A 26,804-nucleotide genomic window follows, 5' to 3' on the forward strand; every position below is an offset into this window, starting at 1 on the left:
CTCCTTTGCGCTAATCTGCTAATCCTATATAATATTGACTTCCCAAGAAGTGAGATTAAGCTAATCAGGATTTCTGAAGGATTTGCAAACGATCCTGTATTTACTTGTGAACTTTGTCAGAGTGACAAAGGGAATATGTCACCACTGAGCTGCTGCGCATTTTGTCTGGATTAGGAGGCAAAGCAGCAGCACTGTCCAAATTGATAGCCACCAAAACGTCCTTCTAGGAGGCAAACCAACATATTGAGGATCATCCTTTCCCCACAGAAAAGGGTAACTGCAACCATCTACTAGGAGTTTCTGAAAAGGTTCAGGAGTTTCTGAAAAGTTTCAGGACAAGAGGTAATGGGCACAAACTTGAACATAGGAAGTTCCACCTAAACATGAGGAGGAACTTCTTTACCCTGAGGGTGGCAGAGCCCTGGCACAGGCTGCCCAGAGAGGTGGTGGAGTCTCCGTCTCTGGAGACATTCCAAAGCCGCCTGGACGCGTTCCTGTGCAACCTGCTCTGGGTGACCCTGCTCTGGCAGGGGGTTGGACTGGATGATCTCCAGAGGTCCCTTCCAACCCTACCATTCTGTGATTCTGTGAAAAGCACAAACCTTAGTACCTCCACCCAGTAATACTTATCACACATGCGATTTAAAGATCTTCAAACTTTCCAAATCAAATATATGACCTAGATCTGAAAAAGGATGTTCATGTCTTCAAGAAGCATCAAAACAAAAATCAGTAAATTCAAGAAGTATTAAACATATTGGCTGGAGGGACGACCCACAAAACACACAGAAATGAAGCATCACAAAGCTATCCAAAAACCAGTAGAAAAGCATATCTAAGATGTGAAACCAGAAGAATCTCATTTTATTTTAAGTTGACTAACAACTTCACATGATGAATTGTACAACATCTTTTTCAGCGTATGGTATGCTGTGTTACATTTAATAGAAGGCCTCTACTTTTATTTTAAGCTAGGGCTTTAAACTGAATCTCCACATATGATATGCAGAGAAGGGTTTTGGTTCAGCAGCTTAAAATCTATACAAGGGAGACTGCAAGTTTGCAACAGTCTTTGAGTTTTCATACGTCAACATGATCAGGAACATGATGCTGCATCATTAACCAGACGGAGAATACTCTGTTTTAGAGTCAGCCGAAGCATCAGTGTGTTTATGGGACCCCAGGAAACTACAAGTTCACACCCCCCCAGTAAAATCCCACAGTAGCCAATCCTTCCCTTCTCCAGGGCTGCCCAGTGAATCTTTACTCATTCCCTTTCAGAAAGCAGCAGCCTTCCCAGCTTGGATGCCATCCCTCTGCCCAGCAGACGTGTATCAAAGCTGCATGGGAGCTGCCTGGCTTCAGAGCAAGCCAGCAGCCTGCAGAAAAGGCACGAGCATGCGTGTCCTGGGCCTTAGGGACCTTGACAAGAGCTGTAGGTCACACAGCCCTTCGTGAGCAGTTTCAGGTTCATGTGATCGCATTCCATGACACCCACAGACCCACTGGAAAAAAACTGCAGATGCAAAAAAATAATACTGTGTGGGCTTAGTTTACTGCAGAAAAGGAGCAACCGCAGCTGAGGTGTAAACTGACTCTCTGTGAATATTTAGTTTCCAAAAAAATATTATAAAAAAAAAAAAAGCAAAGCAACATAGGATTTCTTTCTAAATTTAAACCAAGGATCCATGCAAGGAGTTTACCTTGTTTTGTTACTGATTTGCATTCCAATTGCGCAGAACAGACTTTAGAATAAAAGTACAAAAGATGCCCTACACCATACTCACATGGCCATCCTGGGGCACGTCCACATCACCTCATTCCAGATACCCAGGGACATACTTCATCCACAGATGCACTTTTGCAGATTAGCACAACCCAATCCCCCAAAAGGACCCCAAACTACACAGACGGTACAAGATTTCAGAGTGCTGAGGTGAGAAACAGGCAATGCAGAAGGGCTGTTTCTAGGCCCCCACAGCCCCAACACCTGATGTTTTTTTCCTTCTATGCCCAGCCCCTCCAAATTTAGCCTGTTCATCGCCAGGAAAAAACATCTGTTCCAAATAACTCTGCCCCCACTACATGTCAAGCTTTGGTTTCTGTGGATCCTGAAATATAAGGAAAAAGTAAAATACTAAGTTTCTTGACAAAAGGAGGAAAACATTAAATGTCACAGGAGTTCACAACTTGTCTCTTCCCAGTTGCTCAGCATAGCGAGCTCAGCACCATGAGGAATTCCTTCAGAGGTGAAAATTATTTCCAAGTACTATTTTTTACCCATCCAGCAACTCCAACACAGACACAGAGCTGTTGACATGTTTCTTTTAAAAACTACAAAACAGGAAAGGCCTTTAGCTTCAAGTTTTGAATTTTCCGTTGCTAAATTTAAACCCATCGGCCTTGTTACAGATTATTTACATAAACCCAACTGCTTATCCCCTGCACGATAGTTACTTTTGACCTAACTAGGCTTAAAGCACATTTCTTGGCCCCACTTTCTGCTGCCAGGCTGAAAGGAAGCAAATACCCAAGAAGAGAGGATTAATGGAGATACAGGAATACTTGAGAACAGAGAATCGCAGGCTACAGATTTGCTGCTTCTCTGTCCATATTATTGTTTCAGTTTGTTCTGGGATGGGTAAGCCAGGGGAGGGACGTTTGGTCACACAAGGGCATGGGCTCTATCCGCAAGCCACCTTCATAAAAACTGCAGTGCTGCTGAGAACTGTTATAGATAGGTTTAACGGAAGCTCCCGCTGCCTGCGTGTTCTTCCCACAACTCAGAAGAGGCACTAGACAGGGAAGCAAAGACTCACAGCACCACAGATTTATTTACAACAGACTGCAGACAGGCAGAGCAGCAGGCAACAGAAAATGAAAAACCAGGATAAACTCCTTTCCACAAAATGGAAACTATCCCCTCATGAACAGGCAAGGAGATAACTGAGGGAAAACAAAGAGGAGAAATTACAGAAATTCACATGATTATTTTTTTTCTCTCTACACCGCTATTTCAGTGGCCCAAAGACGAACGGATTTGATACTTTCTATGTAGCCCTGACATAGGCCCTGTAGCCCCCGGCAGCAAAAGAATCAGTCACAGTCAGAATCCACCCAGCATTAGTTTAGGTTTATGTGCACTCAGATGAATTAATGTATTTTGACACAAACTGGCACTCTGCAGAATCATATTTTTTTCCTTTACATTCATCTATTAAACATGCCTCCTGTACTCAGGGAAGTATTACATTACATTACACTGCAACCAATGCAGCGGAGGAGGGAGCATTACCAACCGAAGTCCATTAGTTTATTTTACCTGCAGATTTATTGTAAAACCTGTGAAGCATTGAACAAATATGTCCACTAGATAGGTGCAACATCAGGATCTCAGTACTCCTTGAGCCAGGCCAAGCCAAAACTAAAACACACACAAATCCCAAGAAACTGGTGATAAACTCAGTTGTGGTGCAGCAGCTTAATTAAGCCACTGTAAAAAGACACATTTGGGGTTGATTTTGTTTTGTTTCATTTTGTTTGTTTGTTTGTTTTGTTTTCACTCTCCAATGCACATTATAGATGCACTGAAGGAAGTGCAGAACTGAGTAGATTGCGGTATGCCAAGACATAATGCCAGTGTGGAGCAGAAACACCTGATCAAAGTTATCAAAGGACAAAAATTCACAATCCTGGTTGGTCAAAAACCAGCTGCTCCCTGAAAACAGGTACCTGTGTACTGGTGTCTGGCAAAGCTATCCTGAATCACCGCTCAGCAAATCTCTAGTGCACACGCCTGGCAGTGCTGAAATGACTTGACCTCTCATTTTTACTTCTGTCCAACATTATGCAATCTTTTTGCTACTGCAGTAATGAGGGCAGCTCCCTTCCCACTTCCGTCTTCAGAAAGCATGAAAGTCACATCACACTGAGGTGCCAGTTCCTTCACTGTTTCCTGCAGGACCCTAGAAAAACTGAAAGGGAAGGGAGAGAAGAACAGAAGATTTTAGCAGCTGCTTTCTGGTCTGAGATCTTTATAATCATCTATTAGCAAGGAACCACAACTTCAACCAACGTCTTCCACTGGTTCTCCATAGCATCCCTTTCTGTTTGTTTTTCCTCCTATTCATGAAAGAGACAAATTTCTGTACACAATCAAATTTTAATTTCTATTTCTCCGCTTTAATTTTCTTCAGCATGATGCCAGATGCAACCCCCCTTGCCTTTAGAGATCATGGAGGAGGCTCTCTTCTCCCAGCTCAAAAGCTAATGCATCTACTTCTGGGCCTTGGTCACAAAATATTGACCCGGCTCCAAAAAACCCAACACAGCTTTCCATCTGGGATGCCCAGATATTGCAGAAATCCCCCAAAACATTGGAAAAAAAAATACTAGAAGAGTAAGTTCACTCAACGCCCCAGAAAAAAGAGCCACCCAGTGGCAACTGGACTTGGCTTTGTAACTTTTGGTCCTTTGGCTAGGCAAGAGAAATGACAGGATGCAGGGAAATACATTAGATCTTTATCCCCTCTCTCATTTTTTATCATCTCAGTAGAAAGCTAGCACAGCTCGGTATGTTTCCACAGTAGAAATGAGCAAACAAGCAAAGGGAAGTGGTACCAAGGTACTCACTGGGGATGGAGCTTGTACAAAGTCCCATCTACTCCAACGGTGATTTGCAAGTGCTCCACACCTCGGTCTTCTCTCTTCTTCTCTACAATAGCAGCCAGTCCTGCCCCACAGAGCTGGGCGGCTCTTTTTGAAACAGCTCCACACACCTCTTTCACAATGATGCTGTCGTCACACGTGCTGTCCAGGCCAAGTTGCTGCAGAATTCGCCGGACTTGGAGGAGGGCAAGCCGGTCACTGCGCAGAGGGAAACACATGCAGCAGCAAGACATTAGGGGAAGCTTTGTCAGGCATGCAAATGAAAGTCTTACAGCTGAGGCTCTGACACGATCCAAAGGAAACGGAACCACCTCTCCAACTCCAGCACTCTCCAATTGTTTTAAGGCAGATTCCAGTCTGAATTCAGATTGAAAACTTGTGCCTGGAATGTCCTTTGCTGTGTTAGATTGCATTTCCAGAAGGCACAAACAGTAGTTAATCACTTAACTCCCAAAGTCATGAGGGAGCTGAGCCATATCAGCCACCTGACTTATTTTTGATCCCAAGGCTGAGACACTATCTTTCAAGGTTTTCAACAGTAGAAAGAGTTCCAAATAGCCTGGAGGACCATTGCAATCATGCAGATATGTAGGTAAAGACATATTAATGACTATTCATGTATCACTGACTTTTTATATTTCAAATAAGCACTATTTTAAGTCGAGAAACACTCCAAGTATAATCACGCTTGATGGTTAAGGCATCCAAGATAACACAGCTGCATGGACAGGAAATTATAATTCATATAATTACACAATAATTCTGGAACTCCCCCAGTTCCTCCATTTTGGCTTGTATTCTGGGGATGGGGGAGCACGGCACGTGCACAAAGAAGAAAACTGTAATTGACTTCCTGAAGGAAAGGGCTCCCTCCACACACTTGCAGATTATTTTCTAGAGGTCCCAAGGATTTAAACCACATAAATCTCACAACTTTACCTCTCAATCTGAGACAGGAATTTTGTTTCAAAGATGCCTCTTTTCCTGAGTGATTCAGAAATCTGTCCTCGGAACAGCAGTCCTTGTTTGGTTAAGTCGATCAAAATTTGCCTTACTATTTCACCTAGGTACATTCCGCTGGTCATTTTTTCATACCTGTTATATTATAAAAGAAAAAAAAAAAAGTACTTTTAAAAAGATGGCATGTTACCTCTGTTTAACATGAGTGGCACATACACACCCTATCAACTCTTACAAGAGCAATAAAAGCTTGACAAGCAATAGCCACTGAACTCCATCTTTCAACCATCAAAAATCTGTTGCAGTGGCTTCAAGTGCAAACATAAATTACAACATAACATATTTACCTATGTTAAAAGGTAACAGAACTAGAAAAAAAAAAAACCTTGCAATATTAAACAGAACACAGTGTTAAAGCCAGAGTCCACGCTGAAGCGAAACATTTCCCTGTACCCCCCATGCATTCACCAGTGAGTCATACGTAATCAATGCTGTCTTTACGAAACAAAGAACGGTCAAGTTCAGTTTATCCTCTTGCACAAGTTGTATTTTACCTTTGAAAAAACACTCCAAGAGGATGAACACAGCAAGTCCTACACTTTGCAGTGAAATCTTAAGAGCTGCACTGTTTGGTAACTGTCCTAAGGTGAAAACAGTGCTGTGGGTTTTTTCTGGATACCTGCATTACTTACCATGCAACCAATGAAATGTAATGTTAGAATTTCCTTTTGATTATTCATTCATTAAGCATATTTTAAAAAGCAGCAAGCATGTCTCGAAGATTGACTTCATCAGGCTTTTAGCATCAGGACCATCACATTTACCTCTGTTTCCCTGGGTTTAGTGAGCCTTCATCTACTTCTTTATCATATTTTGTTCTGATGTTGTCAATGCAGCCATTGTCACCAAATCCTCCCCATTCTGTATTAATGCACATTTTTCCTTCATTCCCTTCCACTATTTCTATGTTTTTCATGTCCTCCATGTAGCACACATTGCTGCCCGTTCCTAGGAGGAAAGAAATTACAAAGCTTCAGACAGAAAAGTGAAGTAGCAGCTGAAACACCTGGAAGTTGACAGCAACGATCATCTTAAAATCTCTCTACCCGCTATCCCAAATTTCAAAGATCTCTCCATATCTTACACAAGCAAGTGCTAGCCAGTAATGCTAAGAATGCTGTAATTTATCACAACTGAATGTTACCAAGGAAAATGGGTCCTGCGCAAAAAATTCCAAGCGTTAGAGCAATGAAGACTTTGTGTTACAGGTCAGAAACGGCTCTGGCAGTTGTTGGCCAGCACTGATCAGTCTTTGCTGCCAGTCTGGTTGTAATGCACCACAAATCATCTTGCATGACAGCAGGCTCCCAAAAGCAAACACTGCCAAGAGCCCAGCAGCCAGTCAAGCAGCTACTAAGTCTGAAATGATTTCATGAACAGGGCATCTTCACTTGCAACATGGATTACATTAACTAATGTAAGGACCAGTTCTCCAAACAAAATAAGACAGCTGGTGAACTTAGCCAGCCAGAAGAGTCTGTTTTCCAACTGGGGCTTCAGTTCTTACAAGCTTAGATGTATTTCTAGATGACAACTTGGAGAGACCTACTGCAGGAATCATCTAGAAAGCCCAAAAGAATTCATTAAGATTTTAAAAAATATTCTCTTGTTCCAAGGCCTATGACCTGGCTACACAGTAAATACAAATACACTTGTCAAAATAAGGATTCATGCTCTATCTGCTGTTCTCATATTCTTTTAACATGTGTACACTTGTTAAGCACCATCAGAGATATGATCAAAAGTCCAACAGATTCAGGATCCTATCTGCTACTGGTGTTATCTGTGGAATACCATGCAAATCTGCCAAGAAATCCAAGTGACTAGTAACACCATATATCAAACTCAAATAAAAGATGTTGTTTTACAAATAGGGTGTGAAGCACCTGCATACATGCTTTCATCTGACAGTGTTCACTTCAATATCACTGTACCTGCAATAAGGCCAATCTCACAGTTTGGATCCTCATATCCACATGTCATCATTGTCCCAACGGTGTCATTCACCACTGCTACAATGTCCAAGTCAAACTCCTAAAACACAATTCAAAATCAGTAGTGGGGTCCCAGAGGAAGAGGGAGAGTGCGTTAAATACACCAAAAAGAGCAGCAGAGAATAGCTCACATTTCTTCTCCTGATGGCCTCTCTCAGCATATCAACAACATCTTCCCCCTCACAGTCTGTTGCCTTGAAACCTTTTGTCCATCCCACAAGCGTTCCCTGAAACAGAAGGGGAAGAAAATCATAAGTGAACATAGAGAGAAGATTGTACATTCCAAGCATCAGTCTTTTCTTCTCTCCAACTTCCCTCACTGCCTTTTTTTTCTTTTTTGTTTTAAATAAGGTATTTCCCTGGACAGGTTACTGTGAGCGCCTAGTGGAGGGCGTGTGCATGTGTATCTTTGCTACTCAACTGCTGATGGCAGTGAATCCAGGTTTACTCAGCTATTTATCAAGACACTGCCAACTCAGTGCCTTCTAAGACTCTAATTTGGAAAACCTCATCTCACCTACTGCGCACATAGCTATTGCATTATCTGTGGCAGAAAGACTGTAAAAAATACTTTTGCTGTAAATAATTAAACACCCAACAAGCATTAATGAACATCTACTGGTTAATTTTTGGCTCATTTACTGAAGGACACTTGGTATGATCCCACGACTCCAGGCAACACTAAGTCGTTTCTTTTTGGACAGCTACTTGACAGAAGTAGATCTCCAGGTTACACGAAGTAATTAACTTCTGCTTGGTAACTGGCTCTGGAGTGTCTATCCAAATAAGAAAATGAGAGGGCAACTGGGAGAAAAAGCTGCTCTTAAAACCACCCTCAAATTCTAGCAACAGTAAAAGACCAAACACACAGGCCGATGTACTATAAAAAATCTGGGTAAAAAACTGGCTGGATGGCCATGCCCAGAGAGTTGTGATTAAAGGGGTGAAATCCTCTTGGTGGCCGGTCACCAGCAGTGTCCCTCAGGGCTCAGTTCTGGGGCCAGTTTTGTTTAATATCTTTATCAATGATCAGGATGAGGGGATTGAGCGCACCCTCAGTAAGTTCGCAGATGACACCAAACTAGGTGGGAGTGTTGATCTGCTTGAGGGTAGGAAGGCTCTACAGAGGGACCCGGACAGGCTGGATCGATGGGCCAAGGCCAACTGTATGAGGTTTAAGAAGGCCAAGTGCCGGGTCCTGCATTTCAGTCACAACAACCCCAAGCAACGCTACAGGCTTGGGGAAGAGTGGCTGGAAATCTGCCTGGCAGAAAAGGACCTGGGGGTGCTGGTGGACGGCCAGCTTAACATGAGCCAGCAGTGTGCCCAGGTGGCCAAGAAGGCCAATGGCATTCTGGCTTGTATCAGGAATAGCACAGCCAGCAGGAGTAGGGAAGTGATGGTGCCTCTGTACTTGGCACTGGTGAGGCCTCACCTCGAGTAGTGTGTTCAGTTCTGGGCCCCTGTGTACAAGAGGGACATTGAAGTGCTGGAGCGTGTCCAGAGGAGAGCTACCAGGCTGGTGAGGGGTCGGGAGACCACGTCACACAGGGAGAGGCTGAGGGAGCTGGGCATGTTTAGTTTGGAGAAGGGGAGGCTGAGGGGAGACCTCATTGCCCTCTACAACTACCTGAAAGGAGGTTGTAGAGAGGTGGGTGTTGGCCTCTTCTCCCAAGTGAATAATGACAGGACCAGAGGAAATGGTCTGAAGCTGCGGCAGGGAGGTTTAGATTAGATATTAGGAAGAATTACTTTACTGAAAGAGTGGTCAGGCACTGGAACAGCCTGCCCAGGGAGGTGGTTGAGTCACCAACCCTAGAGGTATTTAAGAAACGTGTAGATTTGGCACTTCAGGGCATGCTCTAGTGACAGAGATTGTAGGGGTTTTGGTTTTGGGTTTTTTTGTGCACGTATAGTTGGACTCAATGATCTCAAAGGTCCTTTCCAACCACAAAGATTCTATTCTATGGCACCCTGACACAGATGTGTCTCTCAATTTGCCACCACTGCTGTGGAAATTTGTTTCCTCACCATTTGTCAAGACCTAAATACTGCGTTGTAGGTTTGGAAGGCATATTGAGTGGTCTCCCCACAAATAGTCAAGTCCTATTGCTATACTCTTAACTGTGATCTGAAAATTGAGACAGAGCAGACTAATTTCTAGACTTAGAAGCTATGGTGAAACCCAACAGGATATAAAAACATTCAATGAAATAACAGTCTCTTGTTTCCCCAATATCTACATATTTGACTAGAGTTAAGCAACACAACTTCCCCTGCCCCTCTTTGGAAATGCATCAAAGCAATTGAGAATTATTTCTTCCTGAATTTTATTTTTTTATTCTATTTTTTTTTTCTTACATCAGATCTGGAAAGATGAAGATATAATATCTGTCAAAAAGCCAACCTTTCCAAGCTGAACAAGCAAGCTCAGTTCTGCCCACTGACACTCAACAAAAAGAAACTAATATAGTGCAGAAGTTATACAGTCAGAGCTGTGCAACACAATCAGGAAAACACCCTGGGACTGTAGCTGAGCAAGTGCGAGGCATCTGTTATCTCTTGCCATTGAAGAGTTACGGCAGCATAAGAGATTCCCAGGCTATTAAAAATATGCAGTCATTTCGCTATCATAAAGGCTTAATCTTTATAGAAGAAAAGCAAGTAACATCCATCTCTTATGAGATACAAGAGGTGAAAATTCTACCTCCCATAATGCATATATGATGATAACTTTCTCATGAAACACAGCTAATTTGCACAGTAGAGTAATAAAATCCCCATAAAACAGGTGAAATATTGTCTCCAAAGATTAATTTGTGCACACACACACACATATGTATTTCCAACCTTGTAAAGTCCTGCTTGGAAGAAAACATTTCAAAGAATAACTTTTTGCTTGCGATCTCCAAACAAACAAGTCACCCTCACCAAAATTACGTTATTTACCAAGGAGATGCATAGCTGCCATTTGACCCATTCTGTGTTGCAGTTCTTACCTTGTCAATGCTGGCTTGCCTGCACGGGAAAGAGAAGGTGAAACCCAGAGGCAGTCGAGCACCTTTAATCCCCATATACTCCAGAAAGTCTGCTATGCACTGGACAATATGGTCAAAGAGCTGGAAGGAAAGAAAAAGCGTATAGATCTCTCAGTAATCCCATGCAATGCGCCTTGGCTGGGTCATTTAAACATACATTAGATGTTACCTCTTCCCCCGTCCCTTGCATGATCTCCAAAGGAATGGCAAAGATTTTGTTATACATTTGCACCGATCTTCTTCTCCCACTTCTAATTTTGACCAGCAGAACCCTGAAATTTGTCCCACCAAGATCAAGGGCAAGGAACTTTCCTTTCTCTGTAAGAGATGAAAAGTATTTCATTTTGGTGCTTCTCATAACATGTTTGCCAGTCAGAATGCCATATTCTGCCACACATCCCCAAGAAACTTCATCTGTGCCTAAGACAGCACACTGCCTATGGCATTTATTCCATCAGTCTGTTAGCATGGGGCTGAAGCGACCAGCCAGATAACATCACAGGAAGCCCCGGATGGCCAGCATAAATCACCCTGGCATTTGCCAGAATAATTGGCGTATTCCCCTTGGAAAACAGACAAGCAACTTTCCTGAACCACTTCCGGGTGATCAGGAAATGACTTCACCTGTTCCATCTGGTGTCCCACACACATACGTGGGTAACATCTTCACTGTGGCACTGGCTTGTGTCTCTCGCTTTAGCCCATATTCCAGCTCAGTCCTCATTTTGTTCTTAACTTCTCTGAGGGTCTCCAGGGACAGCAGAAATGGTGCAAGAGCAGCATCAATTTTGTTGCGTTGAGCAGCCAGCCTGTATGCCACTGCTGTGACCATGGCAGCCCCCTTCCCGCTGCCGCTCAAAGAGAGGAGGAACCGAACATCACAGTTTGGGACCAGCCTTCTCACCACCTTGTGCAGACGTTTGGCATACCTACAAGAACAAAGAGTTCCTTCAGACTCTTGCAGGCACTTCATGCATGATTTACTTCACATACACTTCCAATACTATTAATAATACTAATTATTAGTATATAATACTAATAATACTAATCAATACCAATAATAATAATACTAATCTGATAGCCTTCTATGATGGCACGACTGGATGGATAGATGAGGGGAGGGCGGTAGATGTGGTCTACCTTTAAGCAAGGCGTTGGACACGGTCTCCCACAGCATCCTCATAGGGAAGCTTAGGAAGTGTGGGTTAGATGAACGGACAGTGGGGTGGATAGAAAACTGGTTGAAAGAGCTCAGAGGGTCGTGATTAGGGGCACAGAGTCTAGTTGGAGGTCAGTGATGAGTGGTGTTCCCCAGGGGTCAGTACTGGGTCCAGTCCTCTTCAATATAGTCATCAGTGGTCTGGACGAAGGGATGGAGTGCACCCTCAGCAAGTTTGCTGATGACACAAAGCTGGGGCAGGGGGTGGGGGTGGCTGACACACCGGAAGGCTGTGCCACCATACAGAGAGACCTGGACAGGCTGGAGAGCTGGGTGGAGAGAAATCTTATGAAATTCAACAAGGGCATGTGTAGGGTGCTGCACCTGGGGAGGAATAACACCCTGCACCAGTACAGGTTGGGGGCTGACCTGCTGGAGAGCAGCTCGGTGGAAAGGGACCTGGGAGTCTATCCCGGACAACAGGATGACCACGAGCCAGCAATGGGCCCTTGTGGCCAAGAAGGCCAATGGCATCCTGGGGTGCATGAAGAAGAGCGTGGCCAGCAGGGTGAGGGAGGTCATCCTCCCCCTCTACTCTGCCTTGGTGAGGCCGCACCTGGAGTACTGTGTCCAGTTCTGGGCTCCCCGGTTCAAGAAGGACAGGGAGCTGCTGGAGAGGGTGCAGCAAAGGGCTACCAAGATGATTAGGGGACTGAAACACCTCTCTTATGAAGAAAGGCTGAGGGATTTGGGTCTCTTCAGCCTGGAAAAAAGACAACTGAGGGGGGACCTTATCAACACTTATAAATGCTTAAAGGGTGGGTGTCAGGAGGATGGGGCCAGGCTCTTTCCAGTGGTGCCCAGCGACAGGACAAGAAGTAATGGGCACAAACCTGAACATAGGAAGTTCCACCTAAACATGAGGAGGAACTTCTTTACCCTGAGGGTGGCAGAGCCCTGGCACAGGCTGCCCAGAGAGGTGGTGGAGTCTCCGTCTCTGGAGACATTCAGAACCCGCCTGGACGCATTCCTGTGCCACCGGCTCTGGGTGACCCTGCTCTGGCAGGGGGGTTGGACTAGACGATCTCCAGAGGTCCCTTCCAACCCTACCATTCTGTAATTCTGTAATACATGCATACATCCAACAGCACAATTGCTGAAGCACAGTCAAGAGAAGCACAAGGTCAGAAACTGGTCTAGGAGATGGATACAATGATCCTTATTTCTGGCTATTCTGCAGAACCTGTACACTTACAGGAACACGAAGATACCTCTACAAAAGTGCCTGTGCCACTGGAAAAAAGCCAGGCAACAGTGGACAGTCACAATCACAAAGGGTGAAAGTCTCCATCTTGAATCAGACTTCCATCCAGTTTGGGAAAGCACAGATTTGGGGAAAGGAGGGGGAAAGGAGGGGGAAAGGAGGGGGAAAGGAGGGGGAAAGGAGGGGGAAAGGAGGGGGAAAGGAGGGGGAAAGGAGGGGGAAAGGAGGGGGAAAGGAGGGGGAAAGGAGGGGGAAAGGAGGGGGAAAGGAGGGGGAAAGGAGGGGGAAAGGAGGGGGAAAGGAGGGGGAAAGGAGGGGGAAAGGAGGGGGAAAGGAGGGGGAAAGGAGGGGGAAAGGAGGGGGAAAGGAGGGGGAAAGGAGGGGGAAAGGAGGGGGAAAGGAGGGGGAAAGGAGGGGGAAAGGAGGGGGAAAGGAGGGGGAAAGGAGGGGGAAAGGAGGGGGAAAGACCCACAGTGAACTGCAAGTGCCCTGGAGTCACTTGAGGAATCAATTGCTCTTCCCCAGACACCATTATCCCATCTGTCATGTTGTTCCCACCCCAAGTTCTAAAGTTCCTGAGACAGCTTTGCAATAACTAAGCCAGTCTGACCCTCCGCACTCTACCAGATCTCACCCCAACCCTGCAGGAAATCCAGCAGTTCTCTGAAAAGCCACACATATACGCAGGAGGAGACTTTGCAACATCAACACGTGGCCAGTAATTACCAGATCCTCTTTAGCTACTTACTGGGGGTGGGTTTTATAGAGTCCCCCATCAATCCCAACAGTGGTTCGCATCCTCAACAGTTTTTTATTCTCTCTCAGTCGGGTCAGTATGGCTGCTAAGGCAGCAGCACAGAGGTTGGCTGAGCGGAAGGAAACGATGGTGCAGACATGCTGAACAGCAATGCAGTCCTCTTCAGAGGGGAACAGGTTCAGTTCTGTAAGGATCTCTTTTGTGTTGCTCAGACCTTCCTTATATCTACTCCAAAACGAAAGAATATATCATCTAATGCAAGGATATTAAGGCAACACATAAATCAGTATCTGCATGTTGGCTCAAAAAGAAATGAGAGAAGACCAGGGCACAATAATTGGTTCCCATAAACCAGTAATGTCTTTCCCACACTATTCCCAAAAGTACCCGGGGGAGAGACCAGACTTTTAAGAGGCTCCTTCCTGGGGTTCGGTTTTTGGTGAGACATACCAATTAGCTAGCCAAGAAGAGAACAGGATAAAATATTTAGTCCATAGAAGAGGGCACAGGAATAAATGTACAGCTTCACTCAATACAACAAAGAAAATTATTCCTGGAGTAACAATGAGGACCAGGATCCCTCTTCAAAACACCAGAATCAGCCAGTTTTCCATGTAGTCATCCACTAGCTGATCCAGAGTCTATGCCACATCTCCACAACACCAGCATTCCCACATCACAGAAGGTGAAAACTGCAACAAACAGCCTATGTACTCAGGTCTCCAAAGAGGTTATTTAAACAACCCGCATCTGTGATGATTAACAATACATTTGCTACTGTGGAACTTTGCTAAAACTTCATCTTCCACCAATTCCTACTTACAGAAAGATCAACTTTTCTCCTAGGCAAAAGCAAAATCAAGTTGAATGGTTCAGGATTTTTCCAGGACTCACAGATTATAATTACACGTTCATTATCATTGCTGTGCTTGTGAAAGACTAACAGCCACTCTCAAACAGCATATTGCAGGTTCTTACTTTTCCATTGCAGACACATGTTTCATTTCGATCTTGCCCTTAGTAAGCAGAGCTGTTGACACTTTCCCATTGAAAAGCAGACCCTCCTTTGTCATTTTTAGCAGAATAAGCCTTACAAGTTCCCCCAAATACAGGCCGCTGATCATCTTCTCAAACCTGGAACGGGGCAGAGGAAGGATTACAGGTGTTCACCAGCTACCACAGCTATGAAAAGTCTAAATACGAACATCTTATGTTCTCGTGCAGGTTGATCACATTTAAGCATGTACAAAAAGGGGTTGGGAGATAAGTTGTAGATGGGATGCCATCCTGAGGTCCTGAGACCCAGCAAGAGCCCCTCGAGATGTGAGGAATTAAAGAGAATTTTCAAAAGACTTAGGAGCAGCTCAGCCAGTCGAAGCAGTTTTGATGAACCAGGCTTTAAATATGCCCTTTGTCTACCTTCCTCATCTCTTTACCCCTCCACAGCATCATACCAGAGCAACTACCTATTCTTAACAACCTATTAGCAACTGCAGCAGCAATCCCTTGGCCTGTGAGGCAGGCAGGTGTGCAAGGTACCCACCCTTCCCAGAAGGGAAAGGTCTGGATAGGATAGGACAGGACCAGGAATCAAGTCAACTCAGGTTCACTTAACCCAATTCCTGTTCCAAAGGGGCTCCTGGCATATACTGGAAACATACAGTCTGCAGAGGCAAATCAGCCAGGGTATCACTTACAATTGTTTTCCAGGGTTGAGAGATCCCAGATCAAGCTCCCGATCAAACTCTGTGCGGAGGTCATCCAAAGCACCATCGTCTCCAAAGGCACCCCACTCTGTGTTAATGCACATCCTCCCTTCATCGCCTTCCACCAGATCGATGTGCCTCATTTCCTCCATGTAGCATGCGTTGGTGCCAGTCCCTGTGCATGTTGGAGACAGTGTGGATAATTATCTATTTGTTCCAGGTTTGCTTTTTGTTTAAGTCCATACATCTGGGAATAGGTCAGTATATTTCTTTGGAAGAAAATATAAATACATAACCCTGTGGTACAGGATGCTAATATCAAGCCACCCGCTCTTGTTAAATAATCATTTCAGAGTGAGTGAAAAATTTTTGGAAATTAATCTCAGGCTTGACTTGTTTAAAAACATTTTTTCTTTTTCAAATGTATTTCTATATGCCTTAGAAAAGCCACCACAGTGCACGAAGCAGTGACATTCTGGAAAGCGTAGCTGATCTTAACTACCAGATGTGAGAGGAATTCAGCTTTCTCTGGACAGACAGACAGTAATTTTCTATACAGTCAGCAGAAAAGTTTAGTATGCTGGTCACAACTGAACCCAGACAAAATGGGGACTGTGGTATTTGGTGGCAATGTGATCAGCATAAAAACAGCTGCTTTACAGAAGGCAGCCAGGCTTGAAAATCCGACCATTGTTATTTCCATTTTCTTCCTGCTCTTTCCTGTACTGGGACACTCCTTTCTACTCCAGATTTGTTAGGATTAAACAAATGAGGGGGGAAAAAAAACCTACTTAGTGAACAGAAAAAATTACCAATTATGACTCCAACTTCACAGCGCGGGTCATCATATCCACAAGTCATCATGGTTCCCACGGTGTCATTGACCAGTGCCAAAACATCGAGGTCTATATCCTAATAGCATAAAGATGGGTGATTAACAGAAAAAAAAAAAAAAAAAGCTTAGAAAGCCTCCTGTCTGTTAAACAACAGCACACAGACATACTCCCCAGGCTGTACTTTGAAGGCCTGGTTCAGGAAAGCTCTTCAGTTGAAAGACACACCACTTCCTTTTATAACAGTCCCCACAACCCTGTAGAGTAACATCTCTGAATTCGCAAGTGCTTGGCCAGACACAATCTTTGCTTGCAGGATTTGTTTTTCTCCACACCAACCTCGTTTGCCAGAAAAAGCAACATGTTATTGGTTTGAATTTTGTGATATGCTAGGACCCGCGTATCTATCCTTATGAGCTGCATGATAGGATAATGTCCTACTGCCTGAGCAGATCCCACCAAATGGGACCAAAAATATACATACATAAACGCAGCTATTCAACACAAGGCCATGCACCAGTATCACACTCAATTAAAAAGCCTTTCCATCAAGGCTGTGCAGTTTTCCTTTCACACTGAGGTAACTTGATAAAGTAAAATCAAAGTTATCAAAGGATTCTTGTAACTCAGATGCCAACACTAGCAGGGAGCCAGACTTCACCCAGGAAGTCTCAGATCCTTTGCTCCTGCTAACTGCAGCAAGACCGATGCAGAGAAAGAAGTGAACCAAAATCGAGGCTGGATTTTTACCATCTGAGAAAACAGAAGAGTTTCCTCTTTACTATAAAGTTATCAAGGTATGGAAAGATGCTTTGTATTTCTTAGATGGTGTTACCAATAGCACTGAACATGAAAAACAAGGCTTTCCAAAATATTAAAACACAATGTTATTCAAAGGTATACACTAGTTCAAGGGCAGATTTAATCACGCCTTACTGCTGATCTCAAAAATTACAGTCAGTCACCCCATCCCACAGACTGAAGTGGACGGGCAAGCGCTGGTAGAGTTAGGTGTGCCAATCTGAGATGATACCTTCCCCCCTTCCAACCCTCACCCCACAAGTCAGGCTACGAAACACACTGTGTATGCACACCTTACCGAGTAGGTTCACAACAGACTGCCTTTAGCTCAGACAGACAGCGGGGCACTGTTCACTGTCACCGACAGCCTGGTTTATCAGTGCGCAGTCGCCATCACTGTTAGACTGGCCTGGGGCAGCCTCAGTTGCAGCTGCATGTCCCCTCTTCCACAGCTTCAGCTCCGAGGGAGAGACAGATCTACTAGATATACAGCCACGTTGTCCTTGAAGGCTGTCTGACAACTCCCAAAACAACCCACACACCAAGAGCTGATCTCCCAGGAGGACAATCTAGGGCAACCCGGATTTGCAGGTACCCTCCTGCAGGTACAAAACTTGCCTTATGCTTCTGGAGGGCCTTGCGCAGAGAGCTGACCACATCTGTGTCCTGAACTCCTCGGACCTTGAAGTGTTTTGTCCAGGAAAGAAGAACTCCCTGCAAAGTAACAGCCCAGTGACCCAAAAGCTCCGACTTTAGCATACAAACCTGCCACAAAGACAGCCAAGTCCAAAGTCTGTGGAGAAGCCCACTATGTCTCTCCACACATTAAAATGTGGGCCAAAATAAGTTATAGCAGAACATCTCACCTTGGAGTGCCTGTCAGTAAAAAAACAACTAAACAGGTACAGTAATAAAGTCCCAGTCCTGCATATGCTTCTCCCTGTGCTTTGTTTAAAGCATGTGTGGCTTTATGATGCTCACCACAGACTAATAGCATTAAGCACAAAGCGTCTGCAGGACTGGGACCCAAAGCACAGATCCCTAGAAATAAAAGGGAGGCTAGAATAAAAGGCCACAAAATAACTGCAACCAGCCCTTCATTTCCCCATGTGGCCTCTCAAACAGCTCAGCTACAGGTCTTTCCTATTTAGAATTAACTGTAAAAAAGAAATTGAATGAGAGTGATTAAAAAAGAAACATGCTTCAGGACACAAAAGTATGTGTTTTACAGTCTAACAGTCTTCATCAAAGAGCATGTGGTTACTATGGAATTGAGTACTGATTAAGTAAAAGAACACCTTTAGCTTAAAGATTATGTTGCCTTGAGATCGGAAATGAGCGTTTGAATGGCAGCCAAGTCTAGTTAAATGCTAATGGTCATCCACGCCTTGTTCGGAGAGCTATGTAAACATGACCCCACAAAAAGGCCAAAGGGTAACACTCTGATGCAATAGCTTCTCCAGGTCCAGCTAGGCTTGCCAACAATATTTCTTTTTGCATCTTACCTTGTCCAGTTTGGTCTGTTTGCATGGAAAAGAAAATGTAAAGCCAAGAGGTAACTTCTTATGCTTCAAGTTTTTGGTCTCCATGAAGTCTACCAGACAGTCAGCAATGTAATCAAAGAGCTGCATGAGAAAGAGGACAGTCAGGCTGCGTCCAGCAGGGATGCGCTCAAGCGCAGCACCACCACAGAAGACCCTGCGTGCCCTACCTCAGCTCCGTTCCCCTGTATGACCTCCTTGGGTGAGGGGTAAAACTTGCTCTCCAGCTGGCTGCTCTGCTTCCCGTCATCAAACACCTTCACCTGGTGGGCACGAAACTGGGAGCCACCCAGGTCAACAGCAAGGAACTCGCCCTTCTCTGCAACACAAGTGGGCAACCATTACTGGGGACAGCCGAGCAGCGTGGCCTAGATGCCATGATGAAGGCCCAGGGCCCCTGCCTCACCACAGCCACAGGCTCTCCTACTCCGTAATGGTCCACATCCTATGGGCCTGGGAGCATCACCAGGAAGGCTAAGAGCTGGCAACCCTAAGCAAGGGTACCAGGTCTGTCCTGTTAGCTCGCTATGTGGCAGCTAATTTCATTTTTATTTAGCAGCCTGGTTTTGCCCAACCTGCTCCTTCCACAGCAGCATGTTTTCAAGCTGCAGAAGGATAAGCTTCTCAGGAAGAGAGCCAGCCCCAAAGCAACTGCAAGGCCAACCAGAGCACACAGGGGCTGCAAAACTGTACCCCTGACATGTGGGAAAATGGGAGTTTGAGAGCATTACCTGCATGTCCAGTAAAGGATGCAGGATTTGCAGTCACATGTTTAGACTTGGCCCTACTGCGGAAGTCAACTTCCAAGTGGGGCAGGACTAATTTGCCACCCAAAGTCAACGAACACAATAATTTCCAAATGCCTTTAGTTGTTTCTGTAAAACAGTTGTTCTGTTTAGTTTTGTTTCTCAGTCAGCAGCACTCTTAGCTCAAACACATTCTTCCCTGGCAGGAGGCCTCAGACGGAAGGACAGTTTGGCGTCACTGCTACAATAAAACAATTATCCCTCCCACGCACAGGAGAAGGCCCTTCCCAAAAGGACGATGCAGTGGTATGTTCATGATCTTCGTTTCACAGTCCAAACACCTGACTAAATTTTATCAAGTCTGGCCCTGAGAGAGAACGAAGCAGGAAATTCTACCTGTAATACCATGGTCAGATAGCACAAAGGTGAAGAGGCAAATGGGTTTACTCAGTAAACTGTAACATTAGTCAGACCATTAATCTCTAGATGATCAAAAACTGATGGTGCCCCATACAGGTCATTTCAGGTAGTAACACTGAGGGCACTGGAAAATCTGAAAGTTTGTTGATATTGCAGATGTGAAAATCCAGCCAAGTTTGAGCTGTTTAAACCTGCTGGAAGTTTTGTCTGGAAACAAAATAACCAATAAGGATTTTGCAAGAGAGCAAAAATAGAAAAATCAATGCGATACTTAAAATAGGCAGCGTGTCAATAAGACATAGTCCAGCTTGACCCTGCAGCGTGTCCTTGACACAGCGGAAAGGCCACGCAGGCCAGGAGAGCATTATCCAAAGTTGGCCTTGAGGAACATGAAGTCTTGCAACAGCAATACATGCTATTTGCCAGGTCTCCTGACATCAGGGGCTCCCCTGCTATTTCAGGACAGGATCAGTGCCGTGTGAGACCTCAGGACCAGTGATGGTCACTGCGATAGCAAGGATTAAGCTAATATTTCTTTTTCTTTGATGAAGGTTGCAGGAAAAAGAAGAGTGCCCAGTTCCAGCCAGACAGTTTGAGGGGACTGTATATAATTTCTCTCAGAGATCCCTCATTTCAAGGGACTAGCCTCCAAATGTTCCCCTTATGCCATTAAAGCCATTATTTCTCATTTAACTGTAGGAAAATTACCTTCAGAAGGAATAAAGTCCTGTGGAAATGAGGTACAAAAGTAAACACTTCTCTTAATTGTTCTGCACAGCTGTTACACATTGAGTCCTGACCTAGGCCAGACAAGGAGTCCTGCACAAATTCACAGACTTGCTTAAACCTGGGAAAAACATAATTTTCTGTCAGCCTGCATTGCTGGGAGCCAACTGAGCCAGGAGAGTTATTTTGGATGTGCATACTTCTCTCAACAAGACAGGCTTTTAGATCCTACCTCATCTCACATCCTCCCAGAAGACAACATGGCACGTTCTCCCTCTCTGTTTAAGCCTCAGGGGCAACTAGAAACAAGGATCTAGCTGCAGAAGCAGAGTAGGCTGTTTCCTGGTAGACCACATCCAGAAGCAGATTTTCCCAATGCAGAAGACAAGGAAGGGCAGGAGGGGAATCACTTTGGGGCGCAATAGAGAAAGCAGCGCAGAGTTTGCTGTCAGAAGCTGAGAGGGGATTCACAGCTCCAAGAACACAACGTTGCTGCCACTTTGCAACCTGAGGGGTTTCACTGCTGCATCCTGCCTTCCCTGTAGCTCCACGACCCCAGGGCCACAGCATGGCCCACACCTGCAGCGCACTGCACTGCAGGGTCTGGGCTGTAGAGGCTGCCCTTGCCGTGTCCAGCCACAGCTCCTGCATAAAGGCCCGCGCTAGGTACAGCCACATTTGCAGACGAACAAAGCCGTTTTCTGAGCACTTACTAGGTCTTTTCTTCAGACAAGCAGCGCTAGGTCAAAATCCACCTGGTGCAGGGAAGAAAAGCCCTCTGCCAGCACTCCCCCAAGCTGTTGTCTCCTCAGGACACTCACCTGTGCCATCAGGAAGCGAGCGCACAAATGACGGCAGCATTTTTACGGTTGCCGTGGGGTTCGTGTCTTTCCCCAGGCCCTTCACCATCTCGGCCTGGAAGCGAGCCATCACATCCAGCAAGACATCATCGGAGAGGCGCATGTGGTACAGGTACCTGTCAACCTGGAAAGACGACAGGTGTTACTCAGGAGGCACGCAGGCTCCTCAGTGCTCAGTGCTGCCTGGGATGAGCACTGCTTTCACACTACAGGGGGACTCTCCTGTGTGAACCAGGGAGGGCTTCCTTTATCTCTGTCTGCAAGCAGAGAAAATGCAGGAACTTCCCAGCCACTTGCAATAGTTTTGTAACCATCAGGGATGCAGTCTGGCATGAAGGATCTGAAAATCCTGAACTCTAATTCCAGCAGCACGCTGCATTATGCTGGACAAGAATTACTATGCTCATTCCCACCCCCTTGATGGACATGAGGCTAAATAGATCCTAAGGAGACAAAAGAATTCTTTTTATATATGTAGCAAACTGAAGGTGAGCATACCACCTACGCAAACCCCACCTGATTCTACAAGTTCATTTCATTTTTCACCTCAGCACCTCAATTCCCGTGATCACCAGTGCAAGCAAGCTCCGGGACATCATCAGAACTCAACACTTACTCTTATAAAAAACTGTTTTTTGAAAATGCTTAATGCAGCCTTGGTGAATTACTGTCAAAAAGTTAGCCGTCTTTTCTGATGGCTCAGTATCTTGCCAACATACATAAGCCCATGAGACTTGCCTGAGCCCCTGACAAGCTGTTTTTACACCATAATCTCCTTCTATACATACGTGTAATGAACTAGAACTGCAAAGTATCTCAACCTGGAGAGAATTTGACCTCTGAGTCAGGTCCAGAAAATGCCATCAGTACCCAAGCGTGTCAGCCACAACCTGAAAACATCTATTCAGCTACTGTTTCCCTCTACAGACAATTAAATTTGTTGGCATGCCAGGCTGGAGCTCAAAGCCCTTTTCTCACTCCAGCTCTGCCCTTCCTTCTCTTGTGATTCTAGGATTACACCTACAACACATTCTTGGGTGCAACCAATGTCCTTTCTTACAGGTCTATAACTTGCAGCATACATTAAAATAAAAGCCAGTTGAATTTAAAGGGAATCAAAAGCATCTATAAAATAGCAGACAGTCATTCAGATAAACTGGTAGAGTTTCTGTACAGCTGCATCAGGGCAAAACTTAAAAGTTTTCTTCTTCAGGACGACACACTGCTTGGACTGACATCTCCCTGCAGGGCTGGATACATGGCTGTAATTAAGGTGGCCTAGAAACTACATAGCTGGGTACAACAAAGGATTAACGCAGCAAAATAAGTATCTGTCAGCATCCAGATGCTTTTAAACTGGGAAGCCAGACTTTGGTGCTGTATGAACAAACATGATGCAGGCATAATAATTCTGTGCTCCAAACAGCTGGATGTCCCCTGGAGGGTAATCTGTGTTAACATCCCGCTCCCCAGGACATGAGACTTGAGACTTGGGGCCAGAGGCGGTGGGCAGGGGAGAGGCGTGGGACAGCTTCCAATGCTTTTTGAATGCAGACGCTCAGCTCTTGCACCATGGGCTACACCATTACACTGCTTTATCTGTTTAGAGCATTTAAGCAGTCCCATTTACATAAGGAGACCTGGAGGGTTGGGAGAAAATGCACAAAACAAGTCCCAGCAGCAACAAGGCAGGACTTAAAAGGTCGCACTGTTTAAACAGAGGGGAACAGGTTGTGGATAAACTGGCCTCTTCTGCAATTTGGACTGGCCACCTATATTAATGAGGCACAACCTAGTTAGCTATTCACAGTCCTATTTGAAACTGATGGCCGGCAATGACCCACCTGAAAAAGCCAGGACCCTGAAAGTAACTCTAGCACTTACCTAACAGTAAAACATACACAGACCGAGGAGAAAGTCTTAAACTACAAGACACAATTGGCGAGGAGCAGCAGCTGCCTTTGGATACAGCTGTTCCTTAAAAAGGCCATTATTTAGATCTTTCTTTGTAGCTCTTGTTTGCACAAGCACTTGGTTTCTTCCAAGCCTTTTTTGAGGCCCCATCACTGTGTAGGATCCACCTTCTCAGCCCAAGCACTAGCACTGCTTTTTAGGGCATACCAAAAAAAAAAAAAAAAGAAAATACAACGACTGGAGACATACAGCACTCACGCATTCTCACACATTCTCACACAGAGCCAAATAACCTTGTGACAGAAGTCCCTGTGGAAAAAAAACCTAAACAGTAATAATGAATGACCATATCTGTTTGCAGAGAACACGCACCAGCTCCGTGCTCCCCATAGAAACTGCATTCCCCACCCTGTTTACCTACAACCACAGGAGGGGACAGTCCTCTCCGAGGAACTAGATAAGGCAGAGCCCAGGAAAGCCTGCTGACTCTAGCCTGATTTACAACCAGAGCAAAGGCCTGCTCACACACCATTTGCTTGTAAGGACAGGAATGGCCAGGCCGTGCAACACCAAACGCTGTCTTGCTGCCTCCCTCCCACCCCCACAAGGACAGTCTTTGTTTTTAAGTGTCTTGCCTCAATTATGGAAACAGCACTGTTTTCATGGAAGGGAGGCTCTTGTTCTTGCCACCAGAAAGCAAATAAGCCTGGGGAGGGAGGGATGGGAAGGCATGCCTTCTTTCTAATTAATTCTGCTCCATAGAGCCTACCCTGGACTTCTTAAAAGAGAACTCTAAAGAGCATGTGGTTTCTTGCCTTCAGGCAGGGCTAGTTTGCACCTAACAGAAAGATTTATTTTTTTTTTAATGGCTTTGGCAGAATCCCTCTGCCTTCTCCTCTCCACTGCCCTCACTTCAGGGAAGTTCTCCCTCAACTACTGGATGTTTCTCTGAAGAGCCCACTCCACCCAAGCACTGCTCCACAAGATCTCTTCCTTTCATTAGCAAAAAGAAGAAATAGTACTGTGTAGATGAGAGATCTTAGATCAGATCCTCACACAAGGAAAGGGCATTAGGGCCCCCTTCTGATCATATTAAACCCTGGGGATAAAAGGACTGTGACAGAGAGAGTCAGAGACATGTGACTGTTGAGATACCAGGACCTCTCTTGGAAGGCTTCTCTTCAAGGCAGAATTAGTGGAAGAAGCCCCCCTAAGAACAAGCCACTCGATGTTTAAGCAAGGGCACAGAGAAGACAACCCAATGTTGCTCGCTTTACTGATGAGCTCAGCAGTGCAGGCGGATCTACCCACCAGGACCTTGGATCTCCTGCACTGCCACATGTCTGCAGACAACCCCACCTCCAGCTGGCTGGAAAACAAGAGGACAGAGCCTGGCAGCAACGTCCACCAGCAAGCATTGAATAGACATGCCAGGAGAACAGAGGACCCGCAGGGGACATGTCTAGAAACCAGAGGACCTCCTGACCAAAGAAGCTTACAAGGCCCACATGGTGTTATGATGGAGAGCCAAAAACCCATTACAGCATGGCCATGAAAGTAGATTAGGGAAGAGCAACCATTAGGCAGCTCACTCCCAGTACTGATGGCTTCAGATCTGGGCCATCTTGAGCTTTTCTGACTGAAATAAAAGATCACATCTATAAACGTCAGAGCGATCAGCCAGGTGCGCTTCTCCCACACCAACACTAGACACAAGAGACTAACTGCCTCTTGAGTCCCAGAAGACCTGGCCCAAAGACCCCAGGAGTTCTCCCTACGCCTGTTACAACACGAGTGACTCTGATTCCTGCTCAGCTTTAGAAATCCCATCCTTCACACTACACTTGGAAAGCAATTCAGCTAGAGGTTCCTTTCTGCCCTCTGGACTACACCACACCATGGCAGATAAAGTTTAAGCACCACTTTTCCTTACTGAAGATCATTTGCTCCAATACTGGAAGACAACTTATAACTGTGCAGGGAAAAGCACTAGCTAGACCTATTTTCACACTTGTCAGATGGTTTAGGGTCCAAATACTTCTTACCCCATTTGGCTGCATGGCTTTAGTAGATACTGCCATTAACTAGTCTGCATTACATACGGCAGACCCCACGGTATCCGAGTAACAGTTCTCAAAACAGGAATCAGCTAATGCTGCATCTTACCTTTTTTATTTGATCCTCTTTTAGCTTTGTGAAATGGAAAGCTAGCAAGTGGACGGCAAACATTTTCTTGAAGCAGATGGATGAGTCAGTAGTGACAGAGCTGCTGTGAGTAACTCCAAAAGCAACAGGTCTTTATTCACGAGGCTGGAGCTAGAGAAACTTCAGCTGAGGCATATCCCCCAGGGTGAGATAGTGGAGTTCCTGGGAAATTGAGTCCAGAAATAAATCCATCCAGTGTGATCAGTTCAATGATTAAACTTCTGTCTCTTCGTATCACTCCCCCACCACATCAACCCAAAGTCCCTCCCTCCCCAGCTACACACTTCATTGTGCCAGAGCAGGCACCTGGAGAGCTGCCAAGCCGAAAGGGAGAAAAATCCGTTTTGTTACTGCCCCACTTGGGAATTGTTACCACTTTGCAACGCAGTTGCTACGCACCCTGCCCTGCTTTGCCCCGCTTCGTCCCCCGGGGGCTGACAAGCTCCCACCAGCGCAGCAGGCAACAAAGTGCCACAGGGAATCTGCAAAGTTAGAGAGGATTTTAGGAGGTTTCTTCCCTGTGCGCAGCACTCCCGTTTGTGAGACAAGCTCTTCTGCATGAATTAACCCCGCGCTGGTTCCGCACAGTGCACCCTTATCTGCAGCTTTTTTCCAATCAAGCTTCAGCTGTGTAAAGGAGCGAAGAGACACACAGACCCCCTACCCCCCCACTGAAATATCTCTTTCACAATTCCCAGCAGAGAGGTTTTGTACAGATTATTCTCCCTTCACCCCTCCTGAAGACAAAGTTTCAGAGCAGCGCAGATCCTCAGTATTGCAAAACCTGGGGAGGCAACAGATTTACCTGGCAGCCAACAGCACACTGCTATCACACTGCCTCACTGAATAAATGCCTTTAAATGGGAGCACAGGGTGCCTACAGCAAGAGCAGCTTCTTTACACCACCACAGCTGAATTTGACACAACCTTCAACTATTACTCACAAAAGTTCATTCCGAATACACAAGTGTTTCCAGGACTTTGTCACTGTATCAGGTGATATGGACTATGGAAACATCATCCAAAGGAAACTCTGTGAGATGTAGACACAGAGGAGAGAAACAAAAAAGTAAGGGGCTGGGGGGGGAAGGCATTCTCATGGGTAATTAGAGGCTCACTCTCAAACTACAACTACACCGGGTGTGTTTCCCC

The 26,804-nt window shown here is 45.3% G+C and overlaps 1 protein-coding gene across 3 annotated transcripts; it reads right to left on the reverse strand.

Moving 5' to 3' along the window:
• Window positions 1-839: 839 nt before the first annotated feature.
• On the reverse strand, window positions 840-25,926 carry LOC141745272 (hexokinase HKDC1). Of its 3 annotated transcripts, XR_012587724.1 has the most exons (19): window positions 25,614-25,926; window positions 21,495-21,657; window positions 18,952-19,100; window positions 18,746-18,865; window positions 17,859-17,954; window positions 16,419-16,518; window positions 15,598-15,781; window positions 14,879-15,034; window positions 13,892-14,125; window positions 11,345-11,649; window positions 10,890-11,038; window positions 10,682-10,801; window positions 7,814-7,909; window positions 7,623-7,722; window positions 6,453-6,636; window positions 5,608-5,763; window positions 4,633-4,866; window positions 3,733-3,974; window positions 840-2,111 (listed from the first exon to the last, which is right to left on the reverse strand). XR_012587724.1 is itself a non-coding variant. In XM_074592701.1 (18 exons), the coding sequence occupies exons 1-18, from the start codon at window positions 25,674-25,676 to the stop codon at window positions 3,830-3,832; spliced, it is 2,754 nt and encodes a 917-aa protein (XP_074448802.1). In that variant the 5' UTR covers window positions 25,677-25,926; the 3' UTR covers window positions 2,817-3,829. The 3 variants fall into 3 exon arrangements, 2 of the variants coding, with proteins under 2 accessions (XP_074448802.1, XP_074448803.1); XM_074592701.1 differs by lacking the exon at window positions 840-2,111 and having other exon boundaries at window positions 2,817-3,974; XM_074592702.1 differs by lacking the exons at window positions 840-2,111; window positions 17,859-17,954; window positions 18,746-18,865; ... (1 more) ...; window positions 21,495-21,657; window positions 25,614-25,926 and adding an exon at window positions 17,534-17,649 and having other exon boundaries at window positions 2,817-3,974.
• Between the last annotated feature and the right edge of the window lie 878 nt (window positions 25,927-26,804).

This window comes from Larus michahellis, chromosome 6, assembly GCF_964199755.1.
Source record: "Larus michahellis chromosome 6, bLarMic1.1, whole genome shotgun sequence".
Taxonomy (NCBI): domain Eukaryota; kingdom Metazoa; phylum Chordata; class Aves; order Charadriiformes; family Laridae; genus Larus; species Larus michahellis.

Excerpts from the sequence above, each read along its gene's own strand:
- LOC141745272 (XM_074592701.1), bottom strand. The coding sequence starts at position 25,676 with ATGTTTGCCGTCCACTTGCTAGCTTTCCATTTCACAAAGCTAAAAGAG. Across the intron at positions 11,650-13,891 it reads CTCTATAAAACCCACCCCCA|GTATGCCAAACGTCTGCACA; the intron begins GTAAGTAGCTAA and ends TTGTTCTTGTAG. Across the intron at positions 3,975-4,632 it reads TTGTACAAGCTCCATCCCCA|TTTTTCTAGGGTCCTGCAGG; the intron begins GTGAGTACCTTG and ends CTTCCCTTTCAG.